This window comes from Lynx canadensis, chromosome E3 (assembly GCF_007474595.2).
Source record: "Lynx canadensis isolate LIC74 chromosome E3, mLynCan4.pri.v2, whole genome shotgun sequence".
NCBI classification, from domain to species: Eukaryota; Metazoa; Chordata; class Mammalia; order Carnivora; family Felidae; genus Lynx; species Lynx canadensis.
The window spans coordinates 25,700,469-25,722,639 of NC_044318.1; the positions used below are offsets into that span (position 1 = coordinate 25,700,469).

General features: G+C 37.5%; 1 protein-coding gene across 3 annotated transcripts in view; it reads left to right on the plus strand.

The window, feature by feature from the left end:
- The window catches only part of RABGEF1 (RAB guanine nucleotide exchange factor 1), a 61,103-nt gene that overhangs the window by 23,075 nt on the left and 15,857 nt on the right, over positions 1–22,171 (plus strand). For 2 of the 3 annotated variants that reach the window (XM_030300221.1, XM_030300220.2), the window contains exon 4: positions 9,993–10,162. In XM_030300221.1, coding sequence (XP_030156081.1) covers positions 9,993–10,162 — 170 coding nt within the window. The remainder of the gene's footprint in view (positions 1–9,992; positions 10,163–22,171) is intronic. The other variant, XM_030300222.2, reaches the window with a different exon arrangement.

Genomic DNA, 22,171 nt, shown 5'->3' on the forward strand with positions numbered 1-22,171 from the left:
GTTTTATTTTTTATGCCTTTAATTTTTGGATTCTGGCTTATTCTGCTTTGGATAATATCCTTACTTAACCATATCTTGTCAGAACTGACTATTTCTAGGCTTAAATTCATCTAAGAAAGAGGTTTTCTGAGAGTTTGAGAGACAGCTTGCATCTTGAAGAAATATATAGAGAATATAAAGGAGAAGGTTTGCTTTAGGCGCTTGGAGGGGTGAAAGTAACCCATAGAAGGCATTTTCTGGTGCATGATTTGTATGTACATTATCTTTTTCATCCGCTTCTTAAAATGCTGTATACCCCGCAAAAGGATTGTTGCTAAAGTTACACATGTTCTACCAGTCAGCAGACAGGCTAGTTGAAGTAGCCTAACTGGAAGCAAGAAAGAATGTCTGTGGTCAGCTTTGTCTTTGAACCTTTATGTTGGTAATCAGAGTTATGCAGTAAATTTGAAGTGGTGATGGAGACAAGACTGATGCTATCTGAAGAGATGTTCTCTTGGACAAACCCTGCCATCTGGGGTAATTGTCAGGAGGTTTTTTGTCTGCCTAAAGGCAGGGAAATGAGTAATAATATCACACCTTAAGATCTTTGCTGGCCTTGAGTGCCTGGGTGGCTTAGTCGGTTAAGCCTCAGACTTTGGCTCAGGTCACAATCTCACAGTTCATGTGTTCGAGCCCCAATCTGGGCTCTGCACTGACGGTGCGGAGCCTGCTTGGGATTCTCTTTCTCTCCCTCTCTGCCCCTTCTGTGCTGTCTCTGTCTCTCTCAAAATAAATAAATAAACTTAAAAAAAAAAAGAACTTTGCTTGTCTTTCAGATTTAATGGCGTTGTTTGTTTTATTAAAAGAAAAGGTTGCTGGGGTGCCTGGGTAGCTTAGTCGTTGAGCATCTGACTTTGGCTCAGGTCATCTCATGGTTAGTGAGTTCAAGCCCGCGTTGGGCTTTGTTCTCTTAGTGTGGAGCCTGCTTTGGATTCTCTGTCTCCCTCCCTCTCTGCCTCCCCCTGCCCCCAAAATAAAGAAACATTAAACATTTTTTTTAAAAAGAAGGAAAGGTTGCTTATTACTAAAAACACAGCACTTCTCTTTAATAAAAGCAAATCTTTAAATAGTCTTTCTGTTCACATTAATTTGAAATTGTTTCTTGGTCGGCTGTCACTATAGCAGTTTTCTCTATTGTAATTAGAATGGGAATAATCAGGACCTATTAGAGATTAAATGAAGAATGTATTTGACTCATGCTTTATTTATTAGGAGGTAGTATAGTATGGTGGTTAAGAGCATAAACTTTGGAGTCACCCTTTTTTGCGTTTAAGCTTTGTGATTTACTAGCTGTTGTGACCTTGAGCAAGCTAATTTCTTTAAGCTCTGTCTATTCTGAGGGACAGTAATACCTATTATAGGCACGTCTTCAGAATTAAAGAAGCTGATCCAATTAAAAGAGTTCAGCACAGTGCCTGACACACTAAGTCTCCAATAAATGTTAGCTAGTTGAAAATACACATTGTTTGGGGCACCTGGGTGGTTCAGTCGGTTGAGCGACTGACTTTGGCTCAGGTCATGATCTCACGGTTTGTGAGTTCGAGCCCTGTGTCAGGCTCTGTGCTGACAGCTCAGAGCCTGGAGCCTACTTCACATTCTGTCTCCCTCTCTCTCTGCCCCTCCCCTCTCATTCTCTGTCTCTCTCTGTTTCAGAAATAAATAAACATTAAAAAAGAAAAAAAAATACACACTGTTTTTCTGATTGAGTAATCTCTACTAGTAAGGAGCTCAAGGGTATTGATCAAAACCATTCATTCCTATTTAGCTTAAATTTTGTTTTTTGCTTTGGGAAAGTCTCATTAACCTTATGAATTTATGATATAGAGTGAAATGGTAAACTATGACAGCAGATGAGATAGTAAAGAAGTTCTAAAGCCATTGGCTCTAACTGCCTCATTTTACAAATGACAGACAGTATGAAAGCCCATAAAATATTAGCCCAGCTTACTCAAGGTCCTGTAATATGTTGATATATGAGAACTCAAGTCTCCTGGTTCCATTTTTTTTCCCATTATATCCCTTGACCTCTAGTATATGTATGTGCATGTATATCTACATCTGTATGTATAGCTACGGATAGATATTTAATGAGGTTTCTGTTACTGAAGAACTTAATAGTCCTACACATTCAGTGACTCTCCTTGACACTTTAAAAAAAATTGTATCCTAAGAGTGTGTAAAATGTGCATTATTTTATGAAAGAAGATTTGTACTTTATTATTTTTTTTTAAGTTTATTTATTTTGCAAGAGAGAGCACAAGTTGGGGAGGAACAGAGAGGGAGAGAGAGAATCTGCACTGAAAGTGCACAGCCCGATGAGGGGCTCGAACTCATGAACCGTGAGATCATGACCTGAGCCAAAATCAAGAGTTCAGACGCTTAGCCGACTGAGCCATCCAGGCACCCTGATGATTTGTACTTTAAAAGAAACAATCCCAAGTTATTTTATTTAAAAAAAATATTTAGCCAGTATACTTCTTAGCTTCTTTTCACATGATAGATTCTTACCTTAGATTTTTAATCTTTAGTTGTTTCTGGTCTGTAGAAAGCATATGGGGATAAAGACCTCAAAGTATTGAAAAAAGATTAATGTGTATGTATTACAAAAGAAGATCCTGTTTGATCTTCTGTTTCACAGACTGCTTACATAACTTTGCCAGATGAACTTTGCATTTCAGACTGATTATTTGGGCTTTGCATGTGGATAAGGTTAACCTATTACTAAATGTGGTTTTAATTTATTGAGTCTCTACTAAAATAGACCTTTTGTGTTCTGTATTCTTTATTTTACTTCATTAATACACAATGCCTTTGCTCTTGATATTTTTCTTGCTTCCATTGGTGGCATGAAAGAAAGCTCTTAAACCAAGGAAGGTTGGTTGTAAACAGAACATAAATATAGCCTTCTAAGGAGTTTGAAGAATATTTAATATCCTGTTAAGAGTTGGGTTGCCCTTCAGAGAAAGTTAATGGAATAGCTTGACTGTAAAGACTCAGAAAGTTTATTTAGAGTTTTAAAATCTCTAAAGTAAGATTGAGTGAGCTATATTATAGCTTACACAATAAATCATAGTTGGTTGGCCAAGTTGAAATACTTGCTCACACATTTTAAAAGTCCTTTTTTTGGAGAGCTCAACTAGAGGTTGTTGCCCTGAGTAGAATCTTTTGCACGTCTTTCACAAACTAATCTAAAGGCAGTGCTCATAGGAAGAATATCTTTTCCATTTTTAGAACAGAAACATACCAATTTTTCCACGCAGACCTTAGATTCTAAATATTAATCTTCACTAAAGTGAACTTGAGGGTTCCTTGGAGAAAAGACTGATTCTGGAGCTGGAGCAGGGGGGCCGCCCAAAATTTGGGGACATGTAAAAGACCCAGCAGCCATCTTCTGTGGATTTCCACTGGTCAAATTTGAGTATTAAGTAAGGGCAATAAATGGAGTATACCTGAATAAAGTAATCCACTAGTCCTTTCAACTAATAAAATAGATAAATGATTAAATAAAAGAGAAGAGATAACTCTTTTTTACCATAGAATGTTGACTAATAAATGTGGAAGGAGAGATGGAGATAAGAAATCACCATTTTGCAGTCATCATACTAAGAATTGATTCAGGCAGATTTCACCAGTGAATGTTAAATCTGAGGTGAGAGAAGTTTTCTGAGGAACAAATTATGAGCATAATCTCAAATTAAGTCCCACAGCTAATTTATTAATTACAAATAGAGAAATGGCAACTATGTAATGATGGGAAATGGACCTTATGTGCCTCCAGATATCCTTTGAGAAGAACATACCATGAATTATGTTAATACTTAAGCTGAAATTTATAACCTGAATCCAGTCATGAGGAAAGGAGAGAGAAACCCAAACTGAGGGGCATTCAATAAAATGACTTGCCTTTTTATTCTTTAAAATTGTCAATATTACAAAAACAAAGGAAGGCTGGGAGCCCTTAGAGGTTAAAGGGAGACTATGCGTGACCGCCAAACGAAGATGTGACCCTCCATTGGATCCTATGTAAGAAAAAAACCCACACACTTTTTTTAGTAACTGTACTATAGTTATGTAAAAGCATATCCTTGTTAGGAAACGCTCATATTAAGAGATAAAGAGCATGGGGGGTGGGAGGGAGGGGAGGGTGAGTGATGGGTATTGAAGAGGGCATCTTTTTGGATCAGCACTTGGTGTTGTATGGAAACCAATTTGACAATAAATTTCATATATTAAAAAAAAAGAGATACAGAGCATGCTATATACAATCCACCTGAAAATTTAGAAAAAATAATAGAGATGTAGCAAAAGGTTACAATTTCATGAATCTGAGTTAAAGGTATAAAGAAATTATTTGTAACAATCTGGCAGCTTTTCTGTAAATTTGAGGTTATTTCAAAATAAGTTAAAAATAAAACTATAATCCTCCAGCATTCAGTGCTGTCCCAAGATGTCCCAGATGCTAGTTAAATAGAAGCATAGTGTTGATTACATCATCTGAAAGATCACTAATAAATTGCTACTTTAATCATGAGGGCCTGTTTGGCACTTAGATGAAACTGAAGTAATGATTCCCCAAGTTGAATTTAGAACTGATTTTATAATCGTGCCTGTTTTCTGATTTTCATGATAAGGATTATGAGAAATTGTTTCCCCATTATCGCATATTTAGTGTCTTTTATTCTTTGGCACCAACTGGGTGTCCCAACAATTCAGTCCTTTTTCTGACACTACCCAGAGTCAGCACAAAACCCACAGGTTAAGGGCTCAGTTCCACAAGACTATCTCCACCCTAAGAGGCCAGCTGCAGCCCCCATGAGTTGGGCACCCATACTCCTGACCAGCCATCTAAAAGTTGGGGATTCCCACAGGCCTCTTCTCAGATTTGACAATTTGTTAGAATGACTCACAGAACTCAGGAAAACACTTCATTAATGCTTATGATGTATTACAAAGACTACAACACAGGGCTAACGAAATGGAAGAGTTGCATAGGGCAGGGTATAGGGGAGCAGGCACCAAGCTGCCATGCCCTCTCTGGGTGTGCCATACAGCCAGCACCTCGTTGTGTTCACCAATGTGGAAACTCCCCAGACCTAATCCTTCAGGAATTTTTATGGCAACTTCATTTCATAGGCATGGTTGATTAAATCGTTGGCTGTTGGTGATCAAAAATGTCCATCCCCTCTGCATTTTGAAAGAAGTCAGGGGGTGGGTGGGACTGAAAGTTTCAAACCTCTAATCGCAGAGTTGGCTCCTCTGGTTCCTGTAATATTCTGCTGAGTTGCCTCTATTGATTTTTTTTTTTTAATTATCTGAGAAACATGGGATTTTTCAGTAAAATTTTTAACATTGAGATATAAAATGTCTTTCGTCCTAGAAATGGTGTTAATCATCTTTACTACATGATCATGTCCTTTTTTGATAACTGGCATATTCAGATTGTCTTTACTCTTTCATACCTATTCTTCAAACAAATTTAGTGAAGATTTTGCTTTTACAGTTTACTTTATATATCAAAGACTTAACTGGATTTAGTGTGATCTGCCTTTGCGGGCAGCTTTATGTAGTAGATACTGAATTGCTACTCAATGATTTGCTTAAAAAGGAATAGACACTGTAATAATAGTAGGGACGTTATGGTGTGGTTGTAAAGAACCTGGGCTTGGAAATTAAGCAGATCTGGTCTCAGATTTCAGCTTTTCCTCTACTTGTGTGACTTGAGGCATATAAGTGACTTAACTTCTCTAACCTCAGTGTGTATGTGGCTTAAAATGGTAGATATTATTATTTCATATGATTTCAGGAATCTAAATTTTTAAGGACTAATGAGAATATATAGTAAAGCACAGTGTCTGCAATATGGAAAGTTCTTGAAAGAGCTGTAAATATCGCCAATATAATTCAAAAGCATATGTTATTCTGCTAGGAAGACTTTTTTTTATTATTGTTTTTAGTTTTTATTTAAACTCCAGTTAGATAACATACAGTACAATAATATTGGTTTCCGATGTACAATATAGTGATTCAATACTCCCATACAACACCTGGTGCTCATCACGACAAGTGCACTTCTTAATCCCATCACCTATTTAACCCATCCCATCCCCCACATCCCCCCTGCTAACCATTAGTGTGTCCTCTATAATTAAGAGTCTGTTTCTTGGTTTGCCTCTCTCTCTCTCTTTTTTCCCTTTGCTCATTTGTTTTGTTTTTTAAATTCCACATATGAATAAAATCGTATGGTATTTTCTTTCCCTGACTGACTTATTTTACTTAGCATGATATTCTCTAGCTCCATCTTTGTCATTGTAGATGGCAAGATTTCATTCTGTTTTGTGGCTGTGTAATATTCCATTGTGTGTATGTATGTATATATGTATATGTGTGTGTGTATCTTTTTTATCCATTCATCAGTTGATGGAGACTTGGCCTGTTTCCATAATTTAGCTATTGTAGATAATGCTGCTATAAAAATTAGGATGCATGTATCCCTTTGAATTAGTATTTTTGTATTCTTTGGGTAAATACCTAGTAATGTAATTGTTGGATTGTAGGATAGTTAAGTTTTTCAGGAACCTTGCTAGGAAGACATACATTCATTCATTTATTTATGTATGTACGTATGTATGTATGAGAGAGTACACACGCAGGGGAGGGGTAGAGAGAGGGGAGAGAGAATCCCAATCAGGCTCCACACTGTCAGTGCAGACCCCACCACGGAGCCCTTTCGCGTGAACCATGAGATCACGACCTGAATCGAAATCAAGAATGGGTCACTTGACCAACTGAGCCACCCAGGTGGCTCCAGTTAATGATCTTTTAAAGAAATTTTACCTTAATGAGAAATTGTTTTTTGATATTTGCCATTGCTGATGTTCTTTGTTCCTCCTGGCTGTTTCCCAGTCGTGTGTGCTCTGGGGATTGTTCTGCCTGTTTCTTTATGCAGTCTTGGGTACTTTCTCACATATACATGCAGTACTCCCTCAAAGACTCACAGGAATCCCTCTGCAGTTACCTGGAATTTTTTCTCTGCAGCCCCATCCTCTCTGTATTTTGCCATGCAATTTCTAGCGACTTTGGCCTCCCTCAGCTCTAAATGCTGTTTCCCAAATTCAGCAGGTCTGCTAGGCTCTGTTTGAGTTGCCATGGCCTAAAAACTCTCTGTGCAGCGAGCTGGGGTACTTGTAAGACTTACCATATTTGTCTGCTTCTCTCAGGGGTTACCCTCCCATCCACCTGTTGTCCAGTGTCTGAAAAGCATTATTTCGTGTATTTTGTCTGATTTTCTAGTTGTTAAGGGAGTAGGGTGAACCCAACCCCTGTTATCCCATCATGACCAGAAGTGGAATTATCAGATTGAGTGAAGGATTAAGCTAAGTGTTAAAGAACTTTTTATTTCTTTTTTCTTTTTAAAGTTTTTATTTATTTATTTTGAGAGAGAGAACACATGTGCATGCGGGGGAGGGGCAGAGAGAGAGGGGGAGAGAGAATCCCAAGCAGGCATCACACTGACAGCGCAGAGCCCAATTCAGGGCTCGAACTCATGAACCATGAGATCATGCCCTGAGTCGAAACCAAGAGTCAGGTGCTTAACCTACTGAGACACCCAGGCACTCCTTAAAGAATTTTTTCTAATCATACAGACTGTTGAATATACCTTTTGGTATTCCATATTGGTAAAAATGTTTAGAAAGGGTGCTTCCAGTTTTTGTTCTAAGTTAGATTGTACCTGATTATTTGCTTAAAAAAAAAAAAAGTAGTACATTCAAATGGCTACAAAATAAAAGGTGTATGGTCCCTCACCCATCTAGTTCCCAGCCATCACCACCATTGTTCTCCCGTATTCAGACAACCTTTGTCATTGGTTTCTTGTGTATCCTTAGGTGCTTTTCTTCATTTCTGAACACATATATTTTTATTATATATACTCTGTTCTATATTCTTATTCACATACTGTCGTTTTTTGTTTTTTGTTTTCACTTTAGCAATATGTTTTGAGAACTCTTTTTTTTTAGTACATAAAAAGTACTTTATTTTAAAACTACATAGTATTCCCTTTTATGGATTAAACCACAATTTATTTAGTTACTTAGTGGTGTGCGTTGTGCCATTTTTAGTCTTGCTGTTATAAGTAGTCCTAAAATGAATACCCTTGTATATATTTCATTTTGTACATGTGTGGTTATATCAGAAAATTTCTGAGAAATGGAATTATTGGGTCATAGGATAAATGTATTTTTAATTTTGATGATTATTGCCAAATTGCATTTCATTGCAGTTGTATCATTTTACATTCCCACCTCCACAGATGAGAATGCCTTTTTACCCCATACCCTCATCAACATCAGATTTGTGTCTGTTTGTTAATTTTTAAAATGGCATCTCATAGTAGTTTCGATTTGCATATTTGTTACGAGTGAGACTGAGCATGTTTCCTTTGTTTAAAATACATTTAGGTTTCCTTTCTGTGCAATGTTAGGATTCCTTACCTTTTCCTGTTGAACTGTTATTTTTCTTTCTTCTTTATAGGAGTTACTTTACATTAGGGAGAGTAGCCCTTTGTCTGTGGTAAAGCTTACAAGCATTTTTTCCATCTGTTGGTTGACTTTTGACTGATAGTATTTTTAGCCATAGATATAGTGGGGTTTTTGTGTGCTTTTTTTTTTTTATTTTATTTTAATGTGATTTTAGGGCTTCTATAGTTCGAATCATAATTAGGAAGCACCTGATAATCTGAAAGATATGCAAATACTTGATTTGAAAAGATAACTATAATGTGCAACTTTGTTCTGTTAACTACTTAATAGTACTGTTGGGAGGAGAAAGGGTGTTTTCACCCTTACTTTGAACATAAGTCAAACAATTTAAGTACCTCATTGGTTTGATCACCAGCTATGTGATAATAAAAGAGAGGTAGAATCTTTACTTCACCATAGTTAATAGTATATTCTTTTAGGTAGTCTACATGTGTTTGTCTCACTTGAATAATCCAGTCTTCTATTATCTGAAAACTTTACTGCAACTTCTTTATTGAAATATATCTCAGGTACTAAGGTTCAAAACATAAGATGATAGGAAGTTACTCTGAGTAAGCAGGTAATAAGTTGATTTCAGTATCTTCAGAAGATACTTTCTCTTCCTAATGATCTTTCTTTTTATGTATAAAAGGGAACTGTGGGGATATGAGTAATTTAATTCCTTACAGTTATTAGATTAGCAGTTGAATATCAGGAGGCTAGAATGTGATCAGAGAGCGCCTCTTGTATTGTAGCACTGTTATCTTTATTCTTTAAAGGTCCCATTTGAAGAGGGGAAAGAGGTGTGTGGCCACTGATTAGACAGTGTTTTACTTACTTTGCTTACCTCTTTGCTGTTTGCTCTGTCATGATTGCTATGTTGGATGCGTTCTTGCACTTAGAGCAGTATGACTTGAAAAATTTTTTTGAAAACTGGATTATGGGTCAGTAATTGTTAGTCTCCACATAAATAAATGAGCCTTTGCCTTTTTGAGAAGTAGAATGGATTTGGAAGAGTTGTCTCACATCTTATAAGTCACCTAACATTTTTGTGCTTCTCCTGATTGTTATTTTGCTTATTGACTAGTTTTGTAAATTCATGCAGTCTTTGAGAAAGTTGTTCAAGATAGTGCCGCCATTTCAGTATTTATAATTAAGTATATGCGTCAAAGTATGATATATTTTGGCTAAAAAAATATTAGTAGAGCAACTTTTATTTGAATGGGAATATCTTTTAGATCGTGTAGTTTTATCTGCTTGTACTTCCTCGTCATAAAATAGATTGAGCTTACTTTAAGTGGTCCAAATATTTAAACAGAATTTAAATTCAAGTTTAACTTTGATTAAGCATAATTTAAATAATCAAGTTACATAGTTCAAGTAATTCCATGCATGGATCTTCTATGTAATGAAACTTACTATGTTTAATTTTCCCAGCAGAAATTCAGGAAGCAAAAGCTCCCAGTCCTTCCATAAACCGGCAAACCAGCATTGAAACGGATAGAGTGTCTAAAGAGTTCATAGAATTTCTCAAGACCTTCCACAAGACAGGCCAAGAAATCTATAAGCAGACCAAGCTGTTTTTGGAAGCAATGCATTACAAAAGGGTAGGTTGAGAGTAACCACTTAGAAACATAGAGTTTTGGTTTTAGGAAAGGTCTTAGAGATAATCTAGTATAACTTTGTCATTTTACACCTGGGAAAATCAGGATCCAGAGATGTTAAGTTACTTACCTAAGAGATGTCACTGAACCAAGTTAAAACCCAACTCCCAGGCTAGTACTTTTCCACTGCAACTCAGTGGTATTTGGGTCATCTTTGCATGGGAAGTCTGACATCGAAGCCACTTGTATTGTGTACTTTAGTAATAAGCCTTCCTAAATTGTCACCTTGTATGTAGTTTAAACCGCTAAGGGAACATAGTAGACCTTGAACTCTAAGTAGCAGTAGTTAGGCCAATAGCGTTCATTTTAGGGTTTTCTGTTTTTGTTTTGTATTTTGTTATAAAATACCTCTCCTTGATCAGGTGGGAGAAGGGAAAGCCAGAATTTAGATGTTGAAAGGGACCTTAGCAACTATCCAGTTTCAGTCCCTTTTGTTTTATAGATGAGGAAGGTGGGAGCCTGAGAGGATGAGTGACTTGTCAAGGTTACACAGTTAGATTTTGCCAGTGTCAGAACTAGAACTTGTGCCTTCCACAGGTGTCTCTTTAACCTGCAATTTCTAAACTGTAATCTCAATTGCAGTAATTTTTTTTTTTTTACGTTTATTTATTTTTGAGACAGAGAGAGACAGAGCATGAACGGGGGAGGGTCAGAGAGAGAGGGAGACACAGAATCCAGGCTCTGAGCCATCAGCCCAGAGCCCGATGTGGGGCTTGAACTCACGGACCGTGAGATCGTGACCTGAGCTGAAGTCGGACGCTTAACTGACTGAGCCACCCAGGTGCCCCTCAATTGTAGTAATTTATAAGACTACTTGTAAAGGGACTCATTTCTGTAAACAACGATCAATTATTTGTAACATTCTTCACCCATTAAACTCAGAATTAGCTCTAAAAGTCCCTTCTGGAAAGTGAGGAAGTCTTAGGAAAAGAGAGTAAGAAAAGCAGCAAGGTGATTAACTGCTTAGCTGTATTTCAGCTGTGGTCACTATCACTAGGCTAATAAGCAAACAGCTTCTGCCAAAATACTTTTTAAATATTGAATTCAGTTAATAAGGAAGAAAAGAAGCTTTCTCTCTTGTTTTTTGGTGTGCAGTTATACTGAGAATAAGCAGTCCTGTTTTCTCCTCAAAGTATTTGTAAGCAGGGGTGCCTGGGTGGCTCAGTTGGTTAAGCATCCGACTTCAGCTCAGGTCATGATCTCATGGTACATGAGTTCGAGCCCCGCGTTGGGCTCTGTGCTGTCAGTTCAGAGCCTGGAGCGTCTTCGGATTCTGTGTCTCGCTCTCTCTCTGCCCCTCCCCCACTCACTCTCTGTCTCTATCAAAAAATGAATAAACAGTAAGAAAAAAATTTAAAGCATTTGTAAGCAGATAGTAACATTTAAAGAAAGCATATATCATTGATGGGTTTTTTTGTTTTGTTTTTGTAACATTTATTTATTTTTGAGAGAGTGTGAGTTGGGGAGGGTCAGAGAGAGAGGGAGACAAAATCTGAAGCAGGCTCCAGGCTCTGAGCTGTCAGCATAGGACTGGATGCGGGGCTCAAACCATAACATCATGACCTGAGCCGAAGTTGAAGCTCAACCGACTGAGCCACCCAGGCGCCCATAATCATTGATGTTTTAAGTTAGAAGCAGTGATAGACTTCCTTAGTATGGAATCTTCAGAGGTCATGTGGTATACAACTTTCATTTTTTTTAATATATAATTTATTGTCAAATTAGTTTCCATACAACACCCAGTGCTCATCCCAATAGGTGCCCTCCTCAATGCCCATCACCCACTTTCCCCTCTCCCCCACCCCCATCAACCCTCAGTTTGTTCTCAGTATTTAAGACAACTTTCATTTTTTTAGCCATAAATAAAAACTAAGCCTTTGTAGTTATTTATTCTTTTTTTCAAAATTTTTTCTAGTGTTTATTTATTTTTAAGAGAAGGAGATGATGTGAGTTGGGGAGGGGCAGAGAGAGAGAGAGACAGACAGAATCTGAAGCAGGCTCCAGCCTCCGAGCTGTCAGCACAGAGCCCAGGGTGGGGCTTGAACTTGGGAATGGCAAGATCATGACCTAGGCCGAAGTTGGACACTTAACTGACTGAGCCACACAGGCACCCCTGTAGTTATTTTTTCTTTAGTCCATACAGAATGTTTACAGGATATTCATACTATTTTGGCCTAGAGACTACAGTACATATAGCATATATACTGTGTAATGCTATATTTTAGAAAAACAATAAGCTCATTTGATCAGCTCATCAGAACTGATTTGTTCATTTTTCTTTTGCTCAGAACTGTAACGTGCCCTTGTTCTGTAATAATTTAGTTGACTTTTAAACCAGTATACTAAAGTAAAACAGTAATTAACTGGGGCAGAATACCATCATGCCTAACTGTTTTCAAGGCATCACTAACCCATATCTGAGAACTGAATGCGGCCTCAGATTCCTTCCATTTGAAGAGCCATTGTGCAACAGTTTTCTGTTTCTACACCAGCACTAAGTGTTCTGTGGCTAAGTGTCCAAGTCTTAGGCAAGTATGTGCCACAATACCTGGCACATACCTGAAATTGAACAGATATTTGTTAAACTGAAATGTCCAGCGCTTCTCCAGGAAGCCCTTTTGCCTTTGGCTCCAAGTTAAATGTCCTTTTAAATAAATAAAACAGTTTTTATACCAGAATGAACCAATCTTACCTAATAGGCTTCAAATCACTTAATCATATAAATTTCTTGAGAGAATCTGATTGAGTGCAGTTGGGGATAGTTGCTGAGGTAATGAAGTGTGTGAAAGGTGTCCTCTGTACTCAGGTAACCAAAACTCAAAATCTTAACTTAGGCTTAGACTTAAGGCTCAAAAAACTTAATTTAATGTTAGTATCACCAAGTAGACTTTCTAAGTCATCTTATTCTAGTGACCTATACAGTATGAAAATTCATTTCCTATATGTTTGAACCCACCCTGTTGACGTTGCCATTAACTGGTGATTCTTTCTTCTGTGCCCCACAGTAGCAGTCTTCCCCAAATCTCTGAGGTCCAGAACAATGGACCGCTCTTGCCCACATCTTTTTCTACTGCATTCCTGTTTTCTCCAATCTGAGTGTATGTCAGTGGTGAGCAGCCTTTTCCATATCTGGCTCAAGTCTAGAAAATTAAATATTTACAGAATTGCATTAAAAAGGTTGGGTTTATTTTCAGCCATTTTATCTTTATCACAAAACACCTCATCTGCACTCAGAATTTTTTTTTTCTTTTTTCAATTTCCTCATCCCGAAAGGATGTCTCTTTGGGATGAAATTTCATTCAATCCTTACATAATTCATACACACTGCAGTAATACAATGTAATGCTTTACTGTTCAACAAATATTGTTGGTTGCTCAGACTCTTCTGAAGGTGGTTTATTTTGTCATTTTTTCTGTTTGGTTAATCTTATTAGCTACTTAAAATATATCTTATATTCCTTTTCATATTATTTAGAATAAGAGGTATTTTTATTGCAAACAAAATAGGCAGCTACATCATTAACACAAAATCCATTTATATTTATGTTGTCATCAGCCACTTTTCTCTTCTTAGAAGTCATCATAGCAAGAATTTAAATTTTACTAAGAAAATGACTGATGGGGGACTGGCATATACAGAAGAAGCTAAGAAGAATTTATAAGATTTAGTGTTTTAAACTTCTTGTCATTACAAAAATAACTAGAATTTAAGAATCTCACTGTAAGAGCCAAGCTTCAGATAGGTCTAAGAGTGGCCATGGATTCTGGATGTATAGGGTCACCAATGAAATGAAGGATGTATGGGTTTCTTTTTGTCATTTGGACAAAGCCTTTTTATGTGGCCAGGGTAATTTTAAAGTATTATATAGAGCCAACTTTCAATATTAACCTTTCCATCATAACTAGAAAACCCTATTTTCTAACTTAGTAAGATCCCTTCCTTGGTGAAGTTTTTTTTTCTCATAAGTTTATTTATATGAAAACATTTTCAAAACACAAAACAGACTGCAGTTAAATCAAGAAGTTTCTTTTGCTGCCCAAAATGTTTAAATCCTGCCATTTTTAATTATTAATAAATCACTCAGAAGCACTCTCCCCTATTCTGAAAGTGGAGCCTACTCTATTTTTAAAAGTGGAGCTTATTATACCCTCTACTTCCTTAAAATACATACCTTTTAATTTATTAGATATTGAATTAAAGCTTTTTGATAAGTGAATTTTGTGGATTTCTCGATGCATTATTTTTTTGAGAGGGAGAGAGAAAATCCCAAGCAGGCTCCATACCCAGCATGGACCCCCATGCAGAGCTTGATCTCATGACCACAAGACCACAACCTGAGCCGAAATCAAGACTCAGCGCTTAACTGACTGAGCCACCCAGGTGCCCCTCAATGCAATTTTAAAAACAAGATTCCTTTATTAGCAGTCATTCAAATATTCTTTTTCCTTACTAAAGAAGCAGTCAAGCACAAACGTAAGACCTTTTGTTACTTTCGTCATTCTTTTCCCAAGCATTCATTCTATAAAATTCTGATATTGGTTATATTATATAAACTTAAAATTTTTCCCATGTCAACTCTCTTGAAAAACTATTTTTCTAAACCTGAATGAGGAGAAAAAAATTACAGTTTACAACATAGCTGTATCTTCATTTATCTTCTCTTTCCAAGAATAAATAGAAAGCTAGATGTCCTCCTATACCTTAAAATGACTTCACTATTCCAGGGGTGCCTGGGTGGCTCAGTTGGTTAAGCATCCAACTCTAGATTTTGGCTCAGGTCATGATCTTGCAGTTTGTGAATTCAAGCCCCATGTCAGGCTCTGTGCTGGCGGCATAGCGCCTGCTTGGGATTTTCTCTCTCCCTCTCTCTCTTTGCCCCTACCCCACTCACATTCTCTCTCTCTCTCTCTCTTTCTCTCTCTCCCTCCTTCCCACCCTCTCTCCCTCCCTCTCCCCCTGCCTCTCTCTCTCAAAATAAATAAACATTATAAACAAATGAATAAACTTTATAAATAAACTTTTTTTAACGTTTATTTATTTTGAGAGAGAGAGAGAGGCAGGGGGAGAGGGAGTGGGCTCCATGCTGTGAGCACAGAACCCAATGTGGGGCTCGATCCTATGAACCACAAGATTATGACCTGAGCCAAAGTCGGACACTTAACTGACTGAGCCACCCAGGTGCCCCTAAATAAATAAACTTTTAAAAATAATTTCACTATTCTAAACCATATGTGTGTGCAAAGAGTAGTTTGACCTGCTGTGTATTTACTGTTAGGAGAGCAGAGGTTTGTATCCAAGGCAAAGAAATTTTAATTAACAAAATAGGCTTTAATCATAATAAGAAAATTGGGGAGCTGGGCTAGGGGAGAAACCCAGGACTCAATTTTAAAGTTAGTTGAGAAGTGAGGTGACAAGACAGTGGGAAAGCATCTGAGCTGATAGAATCTGTAAGTTGTAAGAACTGAAAATAGATAAAAGGTTGAACTGATAATTATGTTGAAAGTGATGAGTGAATAAAATAAGAATGTATCATAGAAGAATACAGTGATATGTACGAGAAAACTTAAGACCTTATCAAGGGGAACCGTGATGGCTCAGTGGGTGAGGCTGGCTCCCAGCTTTGGCATCGTCTCTCAGGCCCTCTCCTGTTGTGCACAGCTGCAAAACAAAAGAACAGTGCCCAGAATAGAAGAGGACACGGGTCAAAATGGAACGGAAGAGAGGTATTTCCTCTACAGAGAGGATAGTCATGGAAAAGAGAGTGATTAGAAGAGCAACTAAAAGAGTGTACGGAAGAATAAAAGCAAGATTTGGCAGATACAGAGAACTTTTTGCCAAGGAGCCAAAAGTGGTGGAGGAGGCATAATTATATGGTATTTAGGAATTCTGCGAGGACTTGCTAGAGGTTGTAGGCATTTTAGAGAAAGCAACACAATGTGTGTTCCAAGAGAAAAAAATTAAAGATGATAATCCTATAAAACCTATAGAAGAGCCCCATAATGACAGAAATCCACATCCAGAAGGTGTTCAAAAATCACGGCTTACTCAAAGTAAACCAGTTGTGGTTCAAACTGAGCCAAGTTTGACCCTACAGATGTGAGGCTTTGTTCTGCATTCTTGTTGAGGGGAAAGAGCTGGGCACAGCAGTGCTAGTTAACAAGGTGAGGTACAAGCTGATGGCCCACACCAGGACCTACCTTGGTGGGCATGGTGAAAGGAGCTTAGCTGCCTCTAACTAGCTGCTATAACTCTTGAGAGGCTGATTCGTCTTTTCTCACCCATGAGTACTTTTGACCTTTCCCCAAACTTTGTTGGAAAAACCCAAGTGGCTAAGCACACAATTAAATTAATGAACTCTAATTCAGGAGTCTGTTCACTGATTTTTAGGATTCCATGTTGCGTAGTTTCACATACTTAGAGAAGAAGCCACTTGGACACTGCTAGTCCTCTAGAGTATCATGAATGATGCTATGTTTGCTGAAATTCTGGTGACATCAGAGTATCTTAAATGAATACAGTGTCTTCTAGAATCCTGTGGGGTTACTTGGCCGTGCCTCGCTGCACTGTGGTTCTTTCGCATCTCACTGTGTAAATGAAAGGCAAGAGTATAAACATTTTTCTTGCTAAAAAAATTTAACGCTAGGGGCGCCTGGGTGGCTTCGTTGGTTAAGCGTCCGACTTCGGCTCAGGTCACGATCTCACAGTCCGTGAGTTCGAGCCCCGCGTCGGGCTCTGTGCAGACAGCTCAGAGCCTGGAGCCTGTTTCAGATTCTGTGTCTCCCTCTCTCTCTGCCCCTCCCCTGCTCATGCTCTGTCTCTCTCTGTCTCAAAAATAAATAAAACGTTAAAAAAAAAAATTTAACGCTGACCTTTGTGAAGAACATATGTGAGCTCATTTGTAATTACTAACTAACCAGGTGCTAAAAATGATCAACTACTGGCTTTACCTTAGAGATGTGAAATGAACATAATGTACCTTAACAATTCTCACCATCTTTATTTTGGCAGTAATTGAATTTGACAAAAACCAATTACTTTTGCTCTGTTTTGTTCATCTAAATGTAGAAATGTTTAAATCTGTGTTCAACTAGCTACTAGTGACCTCAGGGTATATTCCCTAGTAAGATGGACTATCTCAAACTATGAGAACCACATGCTTGGTCTACTTTAAATGTTAATGTTTAATTTTAAATTTTTATTTAAGAGGATTGAAGCACCAATGTGTTTATTTTCTTAAAAAAATTATTGAAGGCAACAGAAACTGGCAGTACAAAAAATATGGACATCGAAGCTAAAACCTAAATGAATTCAACAGTTAACTGCAGTGCAAAAGAAACTTAACCCAGAAAACAGATTTTGGAATTCTAAATTCTAATGATGAGATGTGCCAGGTGAACTACATAGAAAACATAATTAAGGAAATAGGCAAAGATTTTCAAAACAGAGTGGAAAGAAAAGAAAAAAAAAAAGATTTCAACCAGACAATTAAGAAGGTATACAGAATACCTCTCAGTATTAATAGTCAAAAGAATACACCCACTTGTCAAACTTTCAAACAAAACAGGAAAATTTTTTAGGAAAAAAATAAAATGACTTTACACACAGACATTATAGAAAAGATGATCCCAGTCAGTAGTTTGAAAATACTTTAGGAAAAGTAGACTTTGGTAGACTGTAATTTTTCTTAGAAAACTGAAAAAACATTTTGGAATTTTGTAGAACCTAAAAATTTACCAACACAAACCTGCTTAGCTCCTTTGAGAAGAGCTGTGAAGGATCTGAGATTTTCCCTACTCTCAAGTTAACAAATTAGCCTGCCATCATTCCATGGATACTGGCAGAAGCCATGAGTCCCCTGGGTCAGAAAAGAAGGCCAGTTTATTACTCACAGCAGTAGCCGTATCTAGAGTATATTAGCTTTTGCACCAATTCCCTGAGTGTCAGTTCCCACAGGGTAATGCAAAGACCAGGTAATGCCTGTGCTTGCAGTGAGTAATGTTAGATAAGAGGATGTTTTAAACTTGTCTGACCTTTGCCTCAGATGGAAATGTTATCTTTATTATACTGGACAATAAACAATCTACCCTTTTACTTGAGGGAGGTGCTATCTCTGTCTTCCAAGGCTATTTGCTATTTAGCTATCCTTGAAAAGATAGTGCAGAACAAAAGCAATCAGTGACTCTCCTTACAAGATCTGTAGAAATAGAAGAAATCTATGTAGAATTGTCTCCGAGTGTTTTTACAGTATTACAAAGAGAGGGGCAATGATAAATGGTCACATTTATTTCTTCTTTCATTCAACTAATTGAGCAATAGCCCTATGCCTGGCTCTGTTGTAGGAACTGAGGATATGGTGGTCAACAGTCCCCTCACGGAGCTCACATTTTAGTGGCGAAAATAATCAACAGATTTGTAATATAACATAGCGGTAAGTCCTACAAAGAATCTGAAACAAGATAAGAGGACAGAGTAGCAGGGGAGTTATTGTAAATTGTAAAATAAACAGTCTAATGTAGTGTAAGTCTGTGTGATATAAATAGAAATATAAAAAGAAATTTTCTGAATAGTAACATAGAATTGCAGTGATTGTTGGAGCCGGGGGAGGAATAGGTGACTCATTGACTCATTGCCACTAGCAAAACAGGCCATTTAGGCCTTTAAAAGGAGGTCACAGTGTTTTTACTTAGAAGTGAGTACCACTGGGGCACCTGGGTGGCTCAGTCAGTTCAGCGTCTGGCTCTTGATTTCGGCTGAGGTCATGATCTCACAGTTCATGAGATCGAGCCCTGCGTCGGGCTTTGTGCTGACAATAAGGAACCTGCTTGGGATTCTCTCTCCCTCTCTCTGCCCCTCCCCTGCTTACTAGCGCACGCTCTCTCTGGCTCCCTAAAAATAAATATTTTTTTAAAAAGTGAGTACTAGTAATCATAAGAATCAATGTACTGTGGTTTGTTTTAAGTATTGAGATATGGTGCAAATGAAAGGTAACCATGTCTGAGGCACCTAGGAGATAAAAAAGAATAATCTATTGCAGAAAGTGCATAAACTGAAAGAATAACAAGTAAAATTATAGCATGCTAAAGGAAAATTAAAATATTACTGTTAAGATGTTAAGTGAAGCACCCATATTATAAAAATAAAATTAGATTAATAGTCTTCATAATAAAAAGTTTCATCTCACAAACTCCATAATGATAGTCCTTTTGTTAATTTAAACATAGTCTGCTTATTGAAAGGATTTGAAAAGATTTACAAAATGATTTAAACTAAGAATAGGAGAAGAAGGGACTAATTTGATGGTATTTAGAATTTACAAACATGTTCTTATGGACACATTCTTCATGTAGCTGCTGCTTATAATTACCCACATGAAAGTCCAGGCATAGTATTAAAACTAGTTTTCTGAAGGAATATTACCAGTGGACTTAAAATTGCTCAGTCCATGGATCTATTTGTCTGGTTATCTACTTTAGTGCAGGGATGAAGCTTAGAGAATTTACAATATAAATTTCATTGATAATTCATAGACAAGGGCTAGATAGGAAGCAAAAAATTGAAGTCTCGTAGGGAAGCAGCAGTATGGAAAGCAAAGCCACGTATTGGACAAACTGAGCATGCTCTGATAGAGTCCCATCCTCCAGCAGCAGGAGGAGGTGGGTAGAATCAGGACTTTTCTCACAGAGTAGATGTGATCTGCTCAAGTTCAGACCCCAGAGCATGGAGACATCCTGTCTCGTTGAGCTTTACTAGAAACGTTCCTATATCACATAGATATTAGTATGAAATAAGAATACTTACTGCTACAGTATACCCATACCTATTTAGAGAGAATTGTTGAAGGTAGATGCAATAAAAAGGAGAAGTGAGGGATTTATCATGTGGCCCATGGCACTTTTTGTCCTTCTGGTTTTTAATTCTCATAGAATATTATAATTACTTATTTGTGTTCAATCTTCCCATTCAAATTGAATGCCTTCTGGGCATTTTATTAATTTTGTTTTTAATACCTTGTCTGGTACAGTGGCTAGCAATTCTGATCATGCAGCAAGTGCTTTTTGAGTGAATAGAAATAAAATTTCCATGAAATTTAGGAAAAATGATCTTCTCAGGAAAATCTAAGTGTACTAATAGAGGTGTCAATTTATTGGCATAACAAGATAAATTCATAAAGTTCAGTTACAGTATGACACACTGGTGATAAAAAGCTAAAGAGCCTAGCACAGTATTAAAAAATAGTAATTTGGGGGGCGCCTGAGTGGCTCAGTCAGTTGAGCGTCCGATTTCAGCTCAGATCATGATCTCACAGTTCTTGGGTTCAAGCCCTGCGTCGGGCTCTGTGCTGACAGCTTAGAGCCTGGAGCCTGCTTCAAATTCTGTGTTTCCCTCTCTCTCTGCCCTTCCCCTGCTCACGCTGTGTCTCTCTCTCAAAAATAAACCTTTAAAAAATAGTAATTTTTAAATGTAATAGCGATAAATAGCATTAAATATTAGTAAAAGTCTAATAAGGCAAGTTAGTTCATACAAAGATTTAAAAGACTAAGGATTAGGGGCGCCTGGGTGGCTCAGTCGGTTAAGCGTCCGGCTTCGGCTCAGGTCATGATCTCACAGTCCGTGAGTTCGAGCCCCGCGTCGGGCTCTGTGCTGACAACTCAGAGCCTGGAGCCTGCTTCAGATTCTGTGTCTCCCTCTCTCTCTGCCCCTCCCCTGCTCATGCTCTGCCTCTCTCTGTCTCAAAAATAAATAAAAACATTAAAAAAAAATTTTTTTTTTAAAATAAAAGACTAAGGATTGTTGGGGCGCCTGGATGGCTCAGTCAGTTAAGTGTCCAACTCTAGATTTCAGCTCAGGTCATGATCTCATGGTCGTAAGGTCAAGTCCCATGTCAGGCTCTGCACCGATAATGCTAAGCCTGCTTGAGATTCTCTCTCCCTCCCTCTTTCCCTCTCTGTCTCTCTCTCTCTCTCTCTCTCTCTCTGTGTCTCTCTCTCTCTCTCTCAAAGTAAACAAACATTTAAAAAATAAAAGACTAAAGATAGTACCTTGGATCTAGGTAAGAAAAATTTAAATTACAATGTTATATTTATTCTAGAAAAAAAAGCAAATATATAATCTTTTTGTGTGGTGGGTTTGGGAACAAGAATTTGGTAGGAGAGGTTTCTAAATCTAGCAGACTTCAAAATATATCCTAAAATGAAAGACATCACAACTAGGTGAGATTTTAATTAAAAAATTAAAATATAGGACAGTGAAATAAACCAGGGATTCCAGAAATAAATTCGGTTTCTCAGGAGCAACTGGGGGAACAGAGGGAGCAGTGTTGTTTTTTACTTACTACCTGCTACTGACAAAGGGAAGTTTGTATATAGATTACTTACGGTCCATATCTCATACTTGCACCTTACATTTTAGAGTTAAACATGAAAAAACTTAGAAGTAAATTAGTGAAGTCGATTAGGATATTTATTTGTGCTGGAGAGATACTTATTTCTGTGGAGAAATTTAAAACAGTTTTCAAGCTGCAATTGAACTCTTAAATATTGTTCTTAAGGATCAGGTAAAAGGTTTAGTGGTATTAACTTTTTAAAAGCTGTGTAACGTAAAATAAAAGGTAGAATGGAAGGCAGCACTGGAAAATTGTGGTAAATACAAATGAAAGCAACATTTCAAAATGTCTAAAGTTTACTTAGTACCGAGTTCTTGCTTAGACAAAGGATCAATTTTAATTCAACCGAAGGACTTTTCTGTAAATACCTAGTTAAGAAAGCAGCAGGTGCACTGTGAGTGCTGTGAGGCCCACAAGGCTGTTTGGACTAAGGGAATGAAAGACTGCTCTTAGAAGTAAGGTATGAACAGAGCCTTCCTCGGACAGCTGTTGGAAGACTGGAGAGGAATCAAAGTAATGCAGACAGAGAGTAACTTTATAGTGTTGGAGAGGTGGAATAGCCAAAAGC